At 36.9% G+C, this 22,081-nt stretch overlaps 1 protein-coding gene across 1 annotated transcript in view; it reads left to right on the forward strand.

The window, feature by feature from the left end:
- Positions 1-22,081, forward strand: part of KCNH8 (potassium voltage-gated channel subfamily H member 8) — a 388,965-nt gene that overhangs the window by 289,283 nt on the left and 77,601 nt on the right. The window contains exon 8 of the mRNA XM_056129473.1: positions 14,429-14,626. Within this exon, the coding sequence (XP_055985448.1) occupies positions 14,429-14,626 (198 nt within the window). The remainder of the gene's footprint in view (positions 1-14,428; positions 14,627-22,081) is intronic.

Raw genomic sequence — 22,081 nt, forward strand, 5'->3', positions numbered from 1 at the left:
GTAATCCAGTTATGTTATGATACTTCTTTTGCAAATGCCATGGCCATATTGTGTGTGCATGTGAGAGAGAGAGAGAGAAGGAGGGAGGGAGGGTGGGAGGGTGGGAGGAAGGAAGAAAGGGAGAAAGGGATGGAAAGAGAGGGAGAAGGAAAAGGGGAAGGAAGGAAAAGGAAATGAATGGGAAGGGATGAAAATAGAGAGGGTAAAAATGGGGAGAGGAAGGGAGAGGAGGGTATGGGAGGGAAATGCTTTGTTTAGTCAACAATTTTTCATAAATTTAAGAAATTTTAGAAGGAAATGAAGTTTTATAAGAAAAGCTAAAGCAAAGCAGTGAGATATTAATTTCTTAACATCTGAGACTTGATTTGTGCAAATTCTTATACAGTATGAAGAGTTTGAACTAAACTACTCCATTCTTATAAAATGAAGCGTTGGGGATAATACTGAGAGTTCAGTTTTGGGCTTCCAGAAAGCTTTTCTACTGAGCAAGTCATGGCACATGCAGACTATAAACACATCAATTTCCATCACCTACCTGTGGAATAATAGCTGAGGCTTGGCATGGGGTGGTAACGAACATCACAGCAGTTTCTGTGCTCAAAATAAAAACAACTCCAGGTTCCCAGATCTGCGTCCCAGATTATCAAAAGACAATATGGAAAAATTCCATTTGCAGGTGGAAAGAAAGAGCTTTTACAAAGAAAAAAAAAGATTGGGAAGCCATTCTTGTAAAAGACAGACTCGCTCAAAAGTACATTCTGACCTCCAGTCTTCGCCAGTGAAATCGGGGGGTAGCACAGCATATTGAAAAAGGTAAATTTTACAACTCAAGAAAACAGAGTCCAAATCTGGATCCTGCTCCTCATAGATAGCTAATCTTAGACTGTATTTTTGCTTTAGTAACATTTCACATTATATTGGTGCCAGAGAAATAGCACAGCAGGTAAGGTGCTTGCCCAGCATGCAGCCAACTCGGGTCCAAACCCCAGCATTTTATATGGTCCTGTAAGTCCCCGGGAATGATTCCTGAGTGCAGAGCCACAGCTAATCCCTGAGCATTGCCAGGTGTGACCCAAAAACCATAACCAAAGAGCATTACACATAATTATATACATAATTATAATTATGCTAAATAATTAAATGAAATTACATTGTACAATACGGATTTAATTAAATAAAATATAAACTATTCAACATATTAGGTAAGCAGTTGTGTTCTCCAGTCACAAATAATATTCTAGCATGCTATTTTTATCATGATGGGTCATTACAACAAAAAAATAAATGTCATATATTCTGAGCCTATATCTTACTTTTTTTCATGTCTTCAGTACCTAATAATGAAGAGTTGCATTTATAAGAATGAGATAAGGAAGATTCTTTATTTCTAAGTACAATGAGATTTTGTATTCATTATTTTTCCACTTGTGGAAACAGGATACTGGGTTAATCTTTTATACGGATTTTCAACAATGAAAATGTTTGTTTTTATTATTTTCAGTAAAAAAGAAAACCTTTGTCCCTTAAAAGAACAAAACAACCATAACAGTAGCTTTTTATATAGTGCTTTCTATATGCCAAACTACACTCACTTAAGCACTTCCTGTTAATTGTGTCACTTGGTCTTCCCACAGCCTTTGACATAGGTTATTGCCATGTTCCCCATTTTAGAAAGGAAAAAACAAAGGGACAAAATAGAGAAATATCTTTTTTTAATTTTATTTAATAACTTTGAGATAGTTACAAGCTCTCATGTTTGGGTTACAGTCACACAGTGATCAAACACCCATCCCTCCACCAGTGCACATTCCCCACCACCAATATCCCCGGTATAACCCCCCCCCTTACCCACTCTCCCCCCACCTCCATGGCAGACATTATTCCCCATAATCTCTCTCTACTTTTGGGCATTATGGTTTGCAATACAGACACTGAGAGGTTATCATGTTTGGTCCTTTATCTACTTTCTGCACACATCTCCCATCCCGACCAATTCCTCTAGCCATCATTTTCTTAGTGTTCCCTTCTCTATTCCAGCTGCCTTCTCCCCTTTGCTCATGAGGCAGGCTTCCAGCTATGGAGCAATCTATCTGCCCCATGTATCTAATATCCTTAGGTGTCAGCCTCTTGTTATGTTGTTTTATACTCCACAAATAAGTGCAATCCTTCTATTTCTGTTTCTCTCTTTCTGACTCATTTCACTTAGCATGATATTCTCCATGTCTATCCATTTATAAGCAAAGTTCAGGACTTCATCTCTCCTGACAGCTGCGTAGTATTCCATTGTGTAGATGTACCAAAGTTTCTTTAACCAGTCATCTATTCTAGGCCACTTTGGTTGTTTCCAGATTTTGGCTATGGTAAACAGTGTTTCAATGAATATAATTACAGATGTACAGATGTCATTCCTATTGTGCTTTTTTGCTTCCTCAGGATATATTTCAAGAAGTGGTATTGCGTAGTCATATGGAAGCTCAATTTCTAGTTTTTGAAGGGCTGTCCATATTGTTTTCAAGAAAATTGTTTTCTGAACTAGTGGGCATTCCACCAACAGTGAAAGAGTGTCCCTTTTCCCCCACATCCCCACGCCAGCACTGATTACTTTTGTTCCTTTGAATGTGTGCCAGTCTAAATAGAGAAATATCTTACCTACCCAATGTTGAACAAAAAGCAAAATTAATTGAACAAAAATTACAGAGGAAAAGTTCTAGCAATGTAAATCCAAAAGAAGCTTTCTTAAGCACTTTCATAGGCTGCCCCACTTGCTTTCTGGAAAATTAAGATTTTTCTCTGCTGCCTGCTCTGACACTTTTCTCTCACCATGTTTCCCTTTCACATCATGTATTTCTTGTCCTTTTCTGTGTTGTTTCTCTGGCTCTTTCCTCTCCTCACTTGAAAAATTAAAGTCCTTGTTACCTTTTGTTCTCTCTGATATAAATGCTTTGTCCAGTATTTACCTAAAGTCTGATCAATCTCTCAACCGCCCACTTGCTAAAGCTTATGCAAATGCCTACTACTTACTGTATTTCACACCTCATCAAATCATCAAGCAAAGTTAGTTACATGCTTTTAAGTGAATTACTGGATATATGAGTCAGAAGAACAAAGTCTGGCACTTCAGCTTATTTTGTGATCTAATTTATATTACAATGTTTTGAGTAGGGCGTCTTCTAGAAACTTAAGGGCTATGGGCTTTCTTTTTCTAATTATTTACATTTATTTACTTATTTTGGATCTGGTGCTTGGAAGCTACTCCTGGTGTGCTTGTTATTCCTAGTATGTGGGACCATGTGATGCTAGATAGAGACCAGGCCTACTGCAAGCAAAATGCTTTGCATGAGCTCAGCCCATTGAGCTATATGTCCAGCCTAAGGCCATGCCTTTAGAAAAGTTTCAATAGCAAGTGAAAGAAACTAAATAACATACACAGGACTTTTTTTGTATGAAGTTTTCATATAAAATTAATTCATATTATATGATCTAATTTACTGTAGACTTGCTTTTTATCACTGAGGAATTAGAAAATGTGTCTCTTTCAATGCATTTTTAAGAAATGTTATTAGAACTTCTATTTGAAGTTTTTCAAACCAAAGAAACTTTGAAGTTTCTTGTCAATAGAGGGCGAAGCCTTCTTGTAATTGATTATCAAGCGACTACTAAAGCTGATGAAGATTCGTTGCATTGCTCCAGTCAAATCCCAATCAAGGGTAGATGCTATAGTTAGGATAACTTGCTAAGCATACGTGACAGTTTCTGTGTCTTGTGCTCACGTGACCAGGAGGTCGAGTGAGGCTCAGGGCTGAACACCTGGTGCTAGCTAACACCCTATTCTTGCCAACTTTACCCAGATACTCCCTCTTGCGAGGTTTTGCTTTTGGACCATTTTGCAAGGTCGGGTCTTATCTGCACCAGTGTCTGTAACCATGTTCCATGCTGCTTAAAGGCAGAAAATGCTGCAGTAACTTCTCAACTATGGTTTTGGATTTTTTCACATTTAAGAAAAATTTCTAGAGTGTTTTAATTTGGTTTGGTGTGTTCCATAATTGACAGTTTGGACAAGGTACTAATACAACTTTCAATGAATCATTGCTGAAGTGAAATGTACTACCACAGTTGTCAGTATTCAAGAAGTTTCTATTGTAAAACTTTAAACAAGCTGGAAAACTTTTAAATCATTTTAACATAAGTGATACTTTTTTCCCTGACAGTATTAATTGCATATAACATTTCTTATTCGACAATTATTCAACAGTGAATAGAGCAGAAGTGATACATGTATCAAATTTTTAAACCTTTCATGCTTATCCCATCAATAATTGCTGAATGGGCATCATTCAAATGATTAAAATGAATAAAAATTGAACTTACAAAAATCATGCATTATTACACAAGAATTTTGCTTTTAAAAAGTCAAATCCTTGTGAAGAAATATTAGGATCTTATTTTATTTTATAAAATATTTGACCTAATGAAGTCATTGGTATTGAAACACCATATGCCTGAAACCCAATCATGAATTAGTTTTAATCTACAGTGACTAAATAAAATTAATAATTAATTTAATTATAAAATTAATGTTCTAATCTGAAGAAGAACCTAAAATTTACTAAGTTCAACCATTTTATGTTCAAGTATGAATAATGAAAGATCAGGAAGATTAATTGAAGAATCAAAGTTAATAAAAATTAACTTAATTAGTAACAAGGGCAAGACAGTTATTTCTTGATTCAAAATTCATCTTTAGTATTTATGAGTGAATATTCTTGTTTTAGAATTGTACCTGAAAAAAAAAGTTAATCCACTTCAGAAATATAAAGCATTCATAGTTTATGGGAGTCAAGTTAGAGATTAGAGATATTAGTGGACACTCTAAGAACTAGCATTTTGGTTCAGATTGGGACCTCAACTTTACTAATGCTTTCACCTTAATTGAATCAATAAATCATATCAGATAACATTGCAGGTTACTCTTTTTTTTATGTAGGAGTACTGCTATTTATTCAGTCACTGATTAGCTGATTGGGCATGAACTCCGCATTACTCTTTTTTCATAATTTTATTTATTTATTTGTTTATTTATTTTTCTTCTTATATTTATTTATTGAATCACTGTGGGAAAAGTTACTAAGCTTTCAGGTTTGAGTCTCTGTCATGCAATGATCAAACACCCTTCCCTTCACCAGTACTCATTTTTCACCACCAAGAACCCCAATATACCCCCCTTCCCACCCCTTCCAAAGCCTGTGAGACAGATGATTTCCTCTTAACTCTTCTCTACATTGATTACATTGATTATTTCGACAAAAGATGCACCATTATTGTTCAGAATCCCCCCCCAACAATCAGAATTTCTGAAAAGGCATTGTGAAGTACTTTGTTCTCTGTAGCTGGTTATGAGAATCATATAATCTTGTGTGGCCGCAATAGCAGCCTTGCGATTTTGGATTTCTGCAAAAAGCCAGATAATTAAAAGATTGGTTTCTGTGCGTCTGGTGTTATGGCTGTGCCAGAGAGCCACTCTGGCGGGGGGGGGGGGGGGGGTGGCGGGGAACTCATGACCTTGGTAGGGCATGAAGGACGAACTGGTACCGGACCCCTTCCCTTGGGACTGCAGTTGCCCCGTCAATGCCAGCTCATACCTGGCTTTTCAATAAGCTCTGAAGCGGCGGCCACCTTGCTGCCGGGCGGAAAAAGGCGGAAGGGAGCAACACCCTTTCCCCCCAGGGAGGCATGGAGCCGTATAGTTTAATGCATGGTCCATTCACTTTTCTGCCGCAAGCAGGCTCTTAATTAAGTCCTTTTGCCTCTGGAGCCATGGCCATGCCAGAGAGCCACTCATGGGGGGCAACTCATGACCTTGGTAGGGCGAGAAGGATGAGCTGGTACCACCCCCCTTCCCATGAGACTGCAGTTGCCCCGTCAACACCGGCTCATACCTGACTTTCCAAGAAGCTCTGAGGCAGCGGCCATCTTGTATGCGGTCCAGATGCGTTTCTGCCAAAAGGCGCTGGGTTTTGAGATTTGTATCTGAGTCTCTGGGATCATGGCCGTTAATTAGCTTGATCAGGAGCCAGAGAGGCCTTTTGTAGGCGGTGACTCGGGGTCTCACTGGAATGGGGAGGAAAGGTCTGGTTCCACCCCCATCTGGTGAGGCCCACATGTCTCATCACTGCAGGCCCAAACCTGACTGTCCAGTAGCCTCTGGAGGCTAGTGGGCACCAGGCCGCCAAGGGGAACAGGTCAAGGCACGAAACCTATTCCCACCTGGATTGGCCCAGAGCCAGTAACCTACTACAGGAACAGGTCGCATTTCTGCTAAAAGCTTTTGGGTTCCACGATTCGTTTCTGAGTCTCTGGGATCATGGCTGTTAAGCGGTTCGATCAGAAACCAGAGAGGCCATTCCTCCAATTATATAGCTGAGCCAGAGGTGGTTTGTTGGTGTGTCTCCCACACACCTAACTTTTGGTCGTTTACTTTCTTGGTAAACTTTGGCCCAAGTTTTTGGGGTCTGACCAAAGGCACAGCAGCAATTTTGGGGTATCTGAAAGCCTGACGGTGCCATCAGGCCACTGATGCACTCACCTCACAGGTACAAATTGACCTTCTGGCAGCATCATACCCCCGCAGGTTGCTCTTCTAGTCCTTTTATTTTTCTTTTGAGGGAGGGTGGGTTGGGCCATACCCAGTGATGCTCAGGGCTTACTCCTAGTTGAGTGCTCAAAGATCACTCTGGCAGCCTCATGAGGAAATATAGGATTCCAGGGATTGAATCCAGATCATCTGCAAGCAAGGCAAGCATTTTACCAGATATACTACTACTCAGGCCTTTCTTCTAGACTTACTTTTGCTCTCCTCCTCTAAAGCAGAATATGGTAAAAGTTAGATGTTTTTATTCTAAAACTCTGCACTACTCAACTCTTTTTCTTAAAAATAGAAAGTATGGGAAAGAGATTCAAAAATTTAGTTAACACTAGTTTAGGTGCTTGCTTACATTCAGCCAACTCAATTCGATTCTTTGCACCCATATATGATGCCCCAAGCCTTGCTAATAGTGATTAATGAATTTGGAGCTAGAGTAGCCTCTGGGAAAAATGTGATGTAGTCCAACACCCTCCCCCAAGTCACTGTCACTGTCACTGTCCTCCCATTGTTCATCAATTTGCTCATGCAGCCCCAGTAACATTGTGAGACTTGTTACTGTGTTTGGCATATCGAATACGCCTCAGGGAGCTTGCCAGGCTTTGCCAGGCAGGCGAGATACTCTCGGTAGCATGCTGGGCTCTCCAAGAGGGGCAGAGGAATCGAACTCGGGTCAGCCATGTTGGCTGCGTGCAAGGAAAACCCCCTACCTGCTGTGCTATCGCCCCAGCCCTCCCCCAAGTAAAAACAAAAAATATAGGGTATTTACAGTTTATTTGGTAGAATATTCAATGTTAATTTCATAGTTCTGACATTTATACCAAATTAAAGAACTACATTACCATTGAGAAGATGTGGATGAAGTGTATACAGGGATCCTCTGTACCCTTTGCAACTTTTGAATCAATCTAAAAGTACACCCCCCCCAAAAGAATCTTGATCAAAGTGAAAAAGAAAAAAATTATAATGGCATGTTCTAGTATAACGTAAAAAGACAAGCTCCTTCCTTCTTCCTTCCTTCTTCCTTCCTTCCTTCCTTCCTTCCTTCCTTTTTTCCTCCTTCCCACTCTCCCTTCCTCCCTTACTTCCTTCTTTCATTCCTTCCACTTCTTTTTTATGTAGTACCACGTTCAAAATATTTCTTATCCATGTTCTGGGGTGTCATTATATTAATAGACAATAACATGTAATGACAGACTTTTCTCCAATATTTTGTTCAGGTAAGAACCACTTTTGATTGTGTGTGTTGATAAGTATAAATTCTCACAAAATGTTTAGGTTTCAACTTTACTACCCCAACATATATACAAAACATACCCTTAGACTTCTGACACTCATCTTAATAGCCCTCAATCACCTCTACAACCAGTTCTGTGATTCAGCACCTTGCTAAAAAGTAAAAGAAGAGGCCAGAGTTCTCATGTACCCTATAGGAATCATTGTCTCAAACTGCTTTTCCTTTCCCATGAAGAGTTCTCTTATCTATGACTCAAGACAATAGTTTTTATCCCTCCTCTCACCTTAGAATTTTGGAAATTAAATTAAGCCTATTGATCACTGTTAACATAGGTTAAGTTTTAAAGATCATACTGTTCCATCTATGCACTGATTATGTTTGGACAGTTCTTGTATTTTCTCTGATATGATTCATCTCTTAAGGACGCATCCCCAAATCTAAGGGTACTAGAGGGTACTAGAAATGTGAATTTATTCAATAATGGTGTCACTGCTACATTGAAATTATAACAAAATTATTACCTCTTTATAAACACTGTAGTATGACAGAATACTCAAAACTGTTAGGTTAGCAAGAATTGTATTTATCTCTTAGTTCTAATAATTCTCTTATTTACAAATCAGTTTTTTATTGAGGCATCATAGTCTAATAGGTCTTAAAAGAAGAATAAATATGACTCAAATTTTCTGTTTATATTACTTTAAGGAGGAGTGTCATTATGAAAGGATTTGAATGAAAATAATACTAGTTGAAAACTTAGCAAAACAGCTGTCATTTAGTAAGAGTCCATCATGTCCCCATTCTGCATGATTCCCATCCCTACAATCTGCGTCTGGTTGCCAGGAACATTCTCCCAATTATGGAAGACTCCTTTCTAGCAGGCATAATATTGGTGGGAAATGAATGCTTCAAGAAGCAGTCCTTGATCAAGGATGGCTGATAGATAGGCAGACTTATTCCTTTATTGGTTCCAGAGATTGATTAATGGGATTAAACTTTAGTGCTATAGTAGTACCTTTCATGCCTGCTACTTTTTCTTTGTGTTACTTCCCCACTGTTTCCGAAAAATTTATAATTGACTCTAAATTAATTAAATTACTGTATTTAAAACCTTGTCTTAAAGTCAACTTCTGAGAAGTCAACGAAAATAGCTTCCTTTTCCATCACATATTTGGAATGTGATTTGTAATTCCACTTGGAATGCCATTTGGAATTTCATGCCAAAGTAAAAAAAATGACACTTCAGTTTCAGTGAGACAACATAACAGTGAATATGCTTAGCTAACATGTGGCTAACCTGGGTTTGATCCCTGACACCCCATATTGTCCTCCAAGCCCACCAAGAGTGATCCCTGAGCACAGAGGTAGGAGTAAAGCCTGAGCACCACCAGGTGTGGCATAAAAATATAAATAAATAAAAATAAAAGACTTAAAGAGGCCTTCAATTGTGCTGCATTACCACTCTCTTGGGCCTCTGTCTACAGCAAATCAATCATTACATAGTAGTCAAGAACTTGAGCTTTAATAGCAGAAATATGGACTGAAATCCAGACATTGAATCTTTGCAAAATTTGTTTAATTTCACTGATTCTTAGTTCTCTTTAGAATGAGAGCATTTGTGTTTAATTTTGTAATAACTATAAAATAATAAATCAAAGTACGGGTAATAATTGTACCTATTCCATACATAGGGTGAGCATAAAAATGAGATGGAGGATAGATCATCCTCGAAGAGGATTTAAAAGAGAGAAAGCACTCAGTAATAAGTTAGTTTTCTACCAATTTAAAAATAAGAAAATCCCAACATGGACTCCATTCTACTTTCTAGCTAACCTCCTTTACAGCAAAATTCATTCATATTCAATTAAATGAGGTACAATTGTGAATGAAAATGATAGGAAGAATTATGATTATATTAATAATTTCTTTATTCATATAAAGGCAAAAGTTTGACTTGAGGGTATTATAATTTACCAATTAATCTTTCTTCTATTGTTAAAATACTTTATATGACCAAAGATACTCACTATGGGTTTTTTCTTAAATAACACACTCCTAGTCCTTTCATTAAATCTAATGTATCTGTTGATTCCCAAGTACTAATAAAAACTACACTTCTTAAGAACACATTTGTTGTATAAATCTGATCAAACCAATGTAAACTGTGAATACATACATATGTATGATAAAGAGTAAAATAATAAACTCCGGTTAAGGATTAACAGTATGTAATTAATTAAGATCTATAGGCAATAGTACATAGTACATGAATGAATGAACATGTTAAATTATAGATTCTCTGACTATGACTGTTAAGAGTCATTCTGCCTTTGGAAAAGGTACTTATTTTCATAAATCTATTTTTTTATCAAATCTATTTTAGTAACACCAGGATTATGATATCTATTGCTTCTATAATATGGCAGGATGTTCAGTATATTTAACTTTTCTGTTCTGTTATGCTGTATATGTCTTTTCCTTCAAAATGTTCTTTTCGGAAAATTTTTGAGAAGCAGACAGACTGTTCTAGGACATCCCTTCTTTTGGAGACGAGTTTCTCTGACATAAAAAAAAAGATTGGTTTCCAAATTGGTTAGATTGCATCTTCTGTACAGTACAGTGACATGCCGTCTCTACAGTGGAACACGTGTTCTCATTTTGGACGAGCTGTTCTATAAAAAATGTTGTATTTAGCCCACAGAGCCAATCTCCAAATTTGTGTTACCTTCTTTCTGTGTTACCAGGCTTTTTTAATCATCATTATTACTTCTGTTCCATCAGCTGTAACACAGTTTAGTAGCAGCCCTTCTTATAAAACAAGATATTTCTGAAAATAGAACAGTTGGCTAGACAGAAGAAGAGATATCAACAAAAGTAGATTGGTTGTTCATCTGTGTTTTGAGCCCAGCACCACTTCTGAGACTAACATGTATTTTCACACATGCATATCTAAGTAAAAGACATTCAGGGAAAACCTAACCTAATAGAATCTGTAAGTCTTAACCCAGAGTCTCATCCTATTTGGTTAAGGAAATCAAAGCTACATGGAAACTGATTTAATTCAGAGAAACTTTACATATTTCATATTTGTGCAAATGGGGTCATTTTTAAAAATCTGCACCTTTCTGGCCAATACATGTTTCTTCTCCAAGATTTTTTTACTGAAGCACTAGGATTTACAATACTGTTATTAACAGGGTTTATGCATACAATATTCTAATACCATCCCCACTGCCAGAGGTCTGCTTAAGGATTTAGTTTCATCAAATGTTTGATTTTTTTCCCACATTTTTATGAGAAACTTTAGGTTACATACATAAATTAATATTTTAATTCAGTTCAAGAATAAAAGATGAACCCAGTTTTGGTAAAACTGTATGGCTGATTGGAATAAGTGGAAGTACTGATTTTATTGTGGGTTCACCCTCCTCACCCCATACCTCCACTTAGACGAAAAATTAAGTCCTGCAGTATTTACTTTGGGCAAAGTGACATTTTCAAGCTGCCTACACTTCCTAATAAAAAGGAAAAATGGTCAATATGGAACAAAAACATAAAACCTGTTAATCACTCATTTGACAAGTTGAGATTATTTGAGATCCCTTTCAGCATAACTTGGAATAATTAGAAAAATTTTCAACCTAGAGTCTAGATTTAAATCTCTTGATGCCTTCACAAAATCTTCCCTAATTTCATCATAGCTTACATAGCTTTCATTCCTTAATTTCATCATTGCCTTTTCAATCTGTACCTTACATTTTATTATTATTCTTTATCCTCAGAAACTACTTTCAGGGGCTGGGTCTATAGCACAGCGGGTAGGGCGTTTGCCTTGCACGCGGCCGACCTGGGTTCTATCCCCAGCATCCCATATGGTCCCCCAAGCACCACCAGGAGTAATTCCTGAGTGCAGAGTAACCCCTGAGCATTGCTGGGTGTGACCCAAAAAGCAAAAAAAAAAAAAACCTACTTTGATTATGCTTTGTTTCCAAATGCCTTTGTAAATGAAATGTATTGCATTCTGTCTGTTATCTCATATACTCATAAGAGCAAGAACCATTTTTGTTTTTATTAGTTCATTGACATTTTTAAAAAATCACATTTATTAATTAAACCCTATGTGTTAGGTGCTTTGCTAAGCTTAGGAATAGTGGTTCTAAGTTCTAGCCTCACATTAGAATCTACTGGAGAATTTTTAATAGTTATACTTGAGGGGCAGAAAGATAGAACAGTGGTAAAAGATTTGCCTTGCATTCAGTTGACCTAGGTACAGTCCCCTGTTGCACATATGATTCCCTCTATCCTACCAGGAATTATCCCTGAGTAAAGCCAGTAGTAAGCCCTGAGCACAGTTGGGTATGGATTAAACCTGGACTCCGCAGCAGGAATTCAGAAATTTTTATTTAGTTAATTAGGGTCGATTTGCTGGAGCGATAGCACAGCGGTAGGGCGTTTGCCTTGCACGCAGCCAACATGGCCGACCCGAGTTCGATTCCTCCGCCCCTCTTGGAGAGCCCGGCAAGCTACCGAGAGTATCTCGCCCGCACGGCAGAGCCTGGCAAGCTCCCCGTGTTGTATTCGATATGCCAAACACAGTAACAACAAAAGTCTCCAATGGAGACGTTACTGGGCCCGCTCGAGCAAATCGATGGGGCTGGAGTGATAGCACAGCGGTAGGGCGTTCGCCTTACAAGCGGCCAACATGGCCGACCCGAGTTCGATTCCTCCGCCCCTCTCGGAGAGCCCGGCAAGCTACCGAGAGTATTCGATATGCCAGACACAGTAACAACAAAGTCTCCAATGGAGACGTTACTGGGCCCGCTCGAGCAAATCGACGATCAACGGGAGGGCCTAAATTAGGGTGGAACTTGAAGGGTAAATTATTGAAATTTTCCTAGCTGCATCTAATATTGACAGCTATTGTTCTAGAGCAGTGCTTTTGCCCAATGTGGTCCCTTTGATCACCAGCACTGTCACATGGAACCCATTGCAAAGACAGCACACACACACACACACACACACACACACACACACACACACACCAGCATTCTCACACCAGAAACAGTAGGAACATAATTTGGCTGTCTCTCTTTAATTATCCCTTTAGATATGTTTGAGGCACAGCAAAGATGAGAGACAGTTTTCTAAAGACAGGATGAATTAAGCACAGCACTTGCTACTAAACATTCCTCTTGGTCTCCAGGAATTCCCAGTTGTTTCAAATTTGCATTTTAATTACATAGCACAGTCTCATAATCTATAATGTTTGCTGATAATGATAACAATATTACTACTTGAGAGCATAATGACTTCCCATTTATCCTTGAGCACCTATCATATGAGGTGTTCATAAGAAAGTACTGAGGGCCAGAGAGAAAGAGAGTACAGAAGGTAGGGCAATTGCCTTGCACATGGATGACCTGGGTTCAATCCGTGGCATCTCATATAGTCCCCTGAGCACTGCCAGAAGTGATTCCTGAGTGCAGAGCCAGGAGTAATCCTGAGCATCTCTGGGTGTGGCCCCCTAAAGCAAACAAACAAAAAAGGAGTACTGAGCAGGGCCAGAGTCTGTAGTGAATTATTTGCGTGAAGAAGGTCTGAGTTTGATTCCTGAAACTGAATGGTTCCCTGAACACCACCAGAAGTAACCCTCAAAAGCAAAGCTGGGAGTATCTTCTGAGAACCATCAGATGTGTTTTTCCCTTACCAAAAAAAAAGGGAAAAAAATGTTGGTGATGAACAGCACACCTTAACAAAAGTCTTATGAAACTTATGAGTTGACGGAATTACATAGAGTTTAGTAATACAAGTGCACAAAACCTACAACAGATTGATCCAGAGAGATGGATAGTACCACTTAAAAATGTAAAATCTTAAAGAGAAAATAATTTTAGTAAAGAATTTTAAAATGTGTGGTACCATTATATTACTATTTAAACTCATGTATATTAACATAGATTTTTTACAACTTTATGACAATATAATTTATAAAATACTGCACACATTTCGGGCACTAATTAAGTTTTCATTTAATTAAAGCATCATGCTTTTCCTTGAGTTTTAGGCATACAATATTTCAACACCAATTCCACCACCAGTGTCAACTTTCCTCTGCCATTGTTCCTTGCCTCCTCCTCCCCTTCACCCCATTTTCCTACATTTCAATATTCAGCGGTTTCAGTTTAGTTCTCATATATTCAGTGTTGTTGAGTCTGTCTTTATCCAATTGATAAGTTGCGTATTATACAACCCAGTTGCTGAAAGTAATAATCTTGACTTCAATTTTTGCAGGTTATAGTAGGAAAAACATTTTTAAATGTGACCATCAGTCCTCTCTTGAATGTCTATTTTTCTGCTCTAGGTCTAATATGGGACAGTTTTTGTAATTTGTGGCAATAAATCTTCTTTTACTATGTACCTTAAAATTCTTTTATTCTCATTTTCCAGAAAAAATAATGTGTGTGTATCTTAAAGCGCTCATTTGTTATTAACTGCATCTCCTGATTTTGATACTTTGCTTTGCTAGTGATATTCTCATTCTTTCTCTGCAGGTTGGCTCCATGAGTTGGGAAAGAGACTGGAATCTCCATACTATGGCAACAATACTTTGGGGGGCCCGTCGATCCGAAGTGCCTATATTGCTGCTCTGTACTTCACCCTCAGCAGCCTCACCAGTGTTGGGTTTGGAAATGTGTCCGCTAATACAGATGCAGAAAAGATCTTCTCTATCTGCACCATGCTAATTGGGGGTAAGGGGCATTTTCTTTGATACCAAGAGAAGAAACAAGTGTTTTGATTGCTCTGTCCTCAAACACACTAGACATATTTTGAATTACATGGGAAGAGTCTAAAAGTGTTTATAAAGAAATCATGAAAACATTTCCATCTTTGTGATAGCTTAGCAAGGAAAGTCAATCATATAAAGAATTTTATTTTCTGACAGATGAAGAGCTGTTTAATCTAATGTTTGATTTTGAAGGAACTAAATATCTTAGTGTGATATTTATCATTTGCATTTCTGAGTGAGAGGAGTCTGAATTTTAGGTCTATGTTTCACATTCTGTTTTACTCTTTTGTGTTTTTAAATTTTATTAATTCTAATATAGTACCCTAAAGGTGTTTGATAACAGTTCAAAAACACACAAACATCATAATAAACATTACTTGCATTTTTGTTCTATTCTCTGTGCTAAGTGCTTTGACACACTACTCTAAGTAATTCATAAGGCAGATACATGAACTCAGCACTCTTACCATCCCAGTTTGCAAATAGGCAATTTATCCTAAAGTTGTCTCAGAGACCCTTATTCTGTTCTCTGTTTTGTATTGGAGACCTCAGGTTTTCTCACTTTCTTCTTTTCATCTAACTTCTCTTATGTCCTATGATGGGGCAGGCTAGATGGCAATAGAGAATAAGTTTGCCTGCTCTCTTCTGCCTTCAGTGGTAGATAGTCTCAAGTGGCATCAGCCTTCAACATTTTCACATATTCTCAGAACCAGGCTTCTCAGAATCCCTATATCAGTGGGACATTGGATCTGCCCACACATGCAATGTTTGAGCCCTAGCTCTTTGTGGCCTCCCACAGATTCTTCCCTGGGCTTATATGTTCTTCCCACTTCTTCCCTTTGTTTATCCATCTCATGGGCAGACTCTCCTTTCTGCAATTGTTATATCTTGATCATTCATCTCTCCAACATCAAACATAGTGATAATTCATCAGACATAGACAATTCCTTACAGTAAATTCCCTCTTTTGAACTATTTAATTTCTCTTTTTAGAACTGCCTAATTGATACATGATTCATGCTATGATTATCTACATTTTTTCAGGTGACAAATCCTTAACTGGCAGAAATAAAGTAACTTTCCCAATGTCTTATAACCAATATCTAAAGAAGCAAGGTTTGAATGCAGTTATCTTCTGTCTGAAGACACACAGTTGGATTCTTACCGGATTCTAAAAGGGTTTTTATGGGATAGTAGGAGATGTGGATGTCGAAATGTCTGTGTCAAGTAAACATTCCTTTTAAACCAAAGTTCTGTCAGAATTTTGTACTTTCACTAAAGACTTTTTGAGGGGGGCTCAGCTGACAGTTTTCAGGGATTATTCCTGGCTCTGTGATCAGGAATTACTCCTGTCAGTGCTCAGGGCACCATATGGAATGCCAGAGATCGAACCTAGGTCAGTGCATTGAAGGCAAACAATCTATCTGCTGTACTATCACTCTGGTCCAGACTTTTATTTTTTATATCACTATCTTTTACTGGTCTTGATTCCAGATATCACTTTGAGTTTTGAACTCAAAGTTTTGAACTCACAGAGAATGCCTTCCAGCTTCTTTGCTCAGATGTGAAATCAGTACGATGGGCTTTAAGCACTCATCCAACCTCAAGTGAAATCAAAGTTTAAAGATCAAACGCTCCCGAAGGAACTTAATCTAGCTTGGAAGAGAGAGGCTGACATATGTTGAAAGAGTTCGAACAATTCCAAGCCATAAATGTTAAGTGCCAAGCTCTAAGAAGGTTCATAGGTAGTGAGAAACGAGGGCCAGGAAGCAAGGGAAATTTCTTGGAAAGGCAGTTCTTAGGGCAGAGTTTCTGTAGTATCATGCTGCGACTGAGCAATTGCAACAGACTCTTGGCTCATATACAGCAGTAACAGCCTGGGGAGCAGAGAACAGGAATTCTCATTTTCTACAGAGCTACAATGTGCCAGACCCTGTGGTGGTTGTTTTATTCCCAGTGTTATGACTTACATAATTGCTGCTTTCCTTGATGGTCCATCTTTCAGCCGAGCAAAATGACAGCATTTTGCAAACAAACACAGTCTACACTTATTTAATATTTGCCATGTTTTTTCTACTCCTGATGGAAATTTTAGGAAGTGCTCAAGGCTTAACCTACTAATTTGGCATTTACAGAATCTGTTGGATAATTGAGCTCATTCTCTATTGATACACCTACTATTTTGCTAGTGATCCTGAATCAGAAATTATTGAAGCATAAATAATTCCCTGCTGTTCATTGTAGGTAGAAGCCAGTCACAAGGCCAGAAGATATGGGGGAAATAATCAGATAATGTCACCTTGTCACTTGCTAAACGATTATTGAGCAAATTATTTTGGTGCAAAACTAGGAGCATTAGTTTTTAAGGGGCATTAAAATACCTTAGTGACTTCTGTAGCACTTAGGAAACCATTGGTTTTGAATGCCAAATGGCATCAAAGTAACTTGAATTTATTAGTTAAAGTGTCCCAAATTTGTGTTGTGGGAAATAACTCTATTATTAAGACAAGTTCCCAAAGCTAAAATAACTGATGCCTTCATTTTAATATTTCTAGCTAATTCTTTGCAAAGCTTTGAGGACTAATCATAAAAGTTCACAATATAAAATACTTCGCTCATTAATAGTCACAATACTATCAATTAGAGGTTACTGACACCTCAATTTAGATATAAGACAGAAGAAGTTTAGTGAATTTAAATTTCAGAAATTTCACCTAGAAAACATCTTTTAAAATTCACTTCATTACATAAGAAAAATTGATATTTTTCCCGTTCAGATTTCTGTAAATATATTTAACTGATTAGTTTTTAAATTTAAGTGCATAATATCATGAACTTGTGCATAAATTAATAGGCAATTTTAATAATTGTCTATCATTAAATATATAATATATTTTCATGGGGTATGTAGAAAAAACAGATGGTCATAATATTAGATACTGCAGGCAACTGCCAAAAATTCAAAATAATTATCTAATATAGAAGCACTCATGTCTGAGGAAGGAAGAAGATTCACGATAGGGCTTCCAGGTAAGCATTTATAATTCTAAAAGGTATAGACCACTGATTTGTGGGAAGCATATTGAAGACTCTCAAACAAGATTAAGGTAAAGGTAAAGGTAAAGGCCCTCCCGTTGATCATCGATTTGCTCGAGCGGGCCCAGTAACGTCTCCATTGGAGACTTTGTTGTTACTGTGTCTGGCATATCGAATACGTCACAGGGAGCTTGCCAGGAGAGTCAATCTCAATACAAAACTATGTTAATGTTGAGAACAACAAAACAAATAGCCAAGAAACTTCATACAGTTATTAGAATATGTGAATTCAGTAAGGTTAAACTGACATAAATTAAATATGTGAAAAATAATTGATCACCAAATAAAAATAACTATTACTATAAAAAAATTAAATAAAAATATATTCAAGTGTGCAATTCAGCTTCATAGGAAATTAACAAATGCAAGTGAGATGATTTACAGCCATTTTCAAATAATAGAATAAACAATGATGGTTTTAAGATTCAATATTGTAAATATAAAAGTTTTACTCCAGTTAATCTAAATGATTCCATAAAGTTCCCAGCAGAAGTGTATTTGTATGTTTGTCTGGTGTATATTTGAGAACTTAAAATGTTTCTAAAAAGAAGTGGAAATGAAAAGCTAAAACTTGTCAAAATAGTCATAAACGACAATGTTGGAAGGCCTGTGCTGTGATATTATAATGTATTCAAATTTATGATAATTAAAGAAGTATGGTAACCCCTCAGGAATCGACATTTAGGTCAAAGGAACACAAGAGAGTGAAAAGACACAGACTCACACATATGGTCACCTAGCTTTTTAAATTAATGGAACCTCAATATAAAGGGAGAATGATCTTTCTTTCAATAACTGCTATTAGACCAAGTGAACACCCACAGACTGAAAAACAACAGTGACCCTTTAGAAAACTACATATTAAAATTGATTCCTCATGAAATTTGATTTAAAGTGAAAAGAAGGGTTCTGCCCACATTTTCCTCCATATATATAAGGATTCAGGTCTGATATTGAGGTCTTTAACCCATTTTGAGCTGAATTTTGTACTTGGCATTAGACAAAGGTCTGAGATACTTTTAGCATGTAGCTGTCCAGTTTTTCCAGTACCACTTGTTAAAGAGATTTTTCTTGCTCCACTTCATATTTCTTGCTCATTTATCAAAGATTACACGATCATATATCTGAGGGCCGGTGTGGATTATTCAACTCTGTTCCTTTCATCTGTGGATCTTTTATTCCAATACCATGCTGTTTTGATTACTGCCAGTTTGTAGTAGAGTTTGAAGTTGGGGAAGATGATGTCTCACATCTTCTTTTCCCAAGGATTTCTTTAGCTATGGGATTTTATTGTTTCATATGAATATCAAGAGTGTTTGATCTATTTCTTTGAAAAATGTCCTGGGAATCCTTATAGGGACTGCATTGAATCTGTATAGTGCTTTGGGGAATATTGCGATTTTTACATGTTAATCCTCCCAATCCATGAGCTGCATATGTATTTCCATTTCCTCCAGTCATCTTTTATTTCTTGATAGCTAAGAGTATTCTATTTACTTATCTAAGAAGGATGAGCTAGATGAAGAGAATTTTCCTTAAGTGTAACCATTTTGAGAAATCATAGTGATTATGTATTTACTATTTATGTAATTTTCTTAATGCGTTTTTTGACATGAATTCTACCCTGTAAAATTATAATAGACAAGATAAAAATTTGTGGCGAGAGTAGTTGGGTAAGAGTGAGTTCTGTTCTCTCACTTCAAGGTGCTTTTAGGTGTTGTCTTAACATGATGAATCAAGCATCATATAGGCTATCTTAAAGTCAAGTTATTTTTAAGATGTCTTTATATTGTCATTTTAATTCTTCACTTAGAATATTATTCTATAGCTCTGCTTCCTTTGTCATCTGTCATCCACAATCCCTCTGTACTTACAACAAGGAACAGAATATTCCAGCACCATGAGTAAATGGGAGAAATAAACAGCAGCTAAGATTACCTAAAGCCTGCAGTCTGGTCTCCTTTTAGGTAGGAGCAAACAAACCCTGTGCAGGCAGGAAGGAACAACAGCTCAGGAGAACAATATTCCCCAAAATTCAAAAAAGGAAGGGGAGGGGTCTGATATAAGAGAAGGAAAGGGGAATGTCAGAAAAACAAAAGTAAAAGAGAAATTTCTGAGAAAGGTGAAGTATAGGAATCTGCTTAACCTAAAGGTGAGATCAAGATGATTAAGATGAGAATTATCCCCCAGAGAGCTGATCAAGATGAGATTTTTACAAAATGCACTTTGCACAGAACACCTGCACAAGAAAAGAGCTTCCCATACATCTGGCAAATAATAAGGTTTACATGTTACTTTAGAAATTATATACATCAGTGGCCAGAGTGATAGCATGATGCTTTCTTTGCACATGACTGATCCCGGTGCAATTTATGGCATCCCATATGGTCCCCTGAGCACCACCAGGAGTAATTCCTGAGTGCGTACCCAGGAGTAATCTCAAAGCATTGCCAACTGTGGCCCCAAAATAAGACAAACAGAAAAATTATATACATCAGAGTTCCTAGGAATAAAAGGGGAATGTGGATGATAATTTCCAAAGTGGCCTCAATACAGATGTCCTGGAGTCAGATTTTGTTAGGAAAATGCAATGGTTTGACCTGATAATTACACATACTTTTTGCCACCATGAAAGTGATAATCAGTGACAGAAGCAGTAGTAACTTAGAAATTGAAAATCAATGAGAGTTAAGGGGTTTTCCACCTTGAATTTAAAAGTTTTTTTCATATGCTTAAATGAGACTTTAAAATTATGGTGCCTCAGATATAAACTAGTACTTTCCAACAACCTTTATGAATGCTACAATTAATATAGTAATTCATTTTATTGATAATGTACAATTAGGATGCTAAATGATCTGAATATATTACTTCTCTTACTTGAAGTGTTTTACACATTATAATTAAGCAAAGCAAAGTTAAAATCATACACATAATTAAGAAAAGTAGTGCTAAAATAAGTAAAATAAAATTATTCTCGGCACTCAGTTTAATCTCCATAAAAGACTATTACATACTTTTACAGATGGCAGGACTTCCAAACACTTAGCCCATAAGCATATTAACGGATCCTGAAATTGTTTAATTTCTTAAATTTATGGCAAAATAAGTTCTCTTCTTTGATTAGTATTTATCAAGGAAATCTCTTATTCCAAATAAAATATTTAAGCACCAGACCAATTGTGCTTCTAAATTCAATCAGAAAAAATGAGACCTATTTACAATCTACCAATAACTGTTCAACAGTAAGAAATTAAGCAATAAATAATTTTCCTGGAATTTTTGACCTGTTGGAAGATATTTCACTTTTAATATTTAATAAAATGTATACTTACATGTATTTACATGAATCAGGAGCTATATGTGTTTTTTTTTAATTCTTCATCAAGAGATTATACCATGAATCACTTATGTAAAAGGTCATTAAAAAGTCTTAAATCTAGATCTCAAATGAAATACTCCAATGAACATTTTGAAAAATAACTCTTTTACTAGTCAAGGAAAATGAACATAATTTGAGTTACTAATGTTTTCCATATATTTACTAGTCACTTTTTAAAAATACATTAGTTCCACAAATTTCAAAATAATCCTGTGTGTAAGGTACCATTATGGTTATTTACATATAAGGAAACTGTGTCCATATGAGTGTTACCTCTAGTTCACAGCTAGATGTATCTTATTCTGACATGCATACTCTGTACCATTATGCCTCCCTTATACAAATCCTAACTTTAACTCTATCCTAATAACTTCCAAAATAGTGAACTTATTATTATGGGTGTATGGTTGACTAGGGAATTCAAGAGATTGAACTCCAGTGATTATACAGTGATTGTGTTTTTCATAGAGAAAATATGGTATGACACATAATAAAGAATTTTAGATCCTGTGCTACAATCTGATTGAAATTTTTATTCCAGTAGTTAGTAATTTCTGATAGATCTAGGATGAAAATAAAAAACAAGAATCTGAATCAGTGTGATCCTGAAATAATCAGGAGGATATATGGAATGCATTGCTACATTTGCATTAATGTGCCTATATTGGTGCTAAGAAAGTCTTAACATAGGTATTTCTATGTTGAGATTTTTGACAGTGCCTACCAGTAAGCTATTACATCCCAATACAATTTTGGGTGGAGCATATGTTCTCAATGTGCTCTGAAAGAGTAGCACGGCTACTCTTAAGGATACTCAGCCAAAAAGCATTGTAGATTAATGCAAAGGCCTGAAATTGTGATGCTCTTCATGCCATTTGGCCCTGGGAACTACCGGGACCACACTAGTACTGCTCAAAGACCATCAAGGTCAGTGTCAGC

Source organism: Sorex fumeus, unplaced genomic scaffold (genome assembly GCF_029834395.1).
Source record: "Sorex fumeus unplaced genomic scaffold, SorFum_2.1 ptg000072l, whole genome shotgun sequence".
Classification (NCBI taxonomy): Eukaryota; Metazoa; Chordata; class Mammalia; order Eulipotyphla; family Soricidae; genus Sorex; species Sorex fumeus.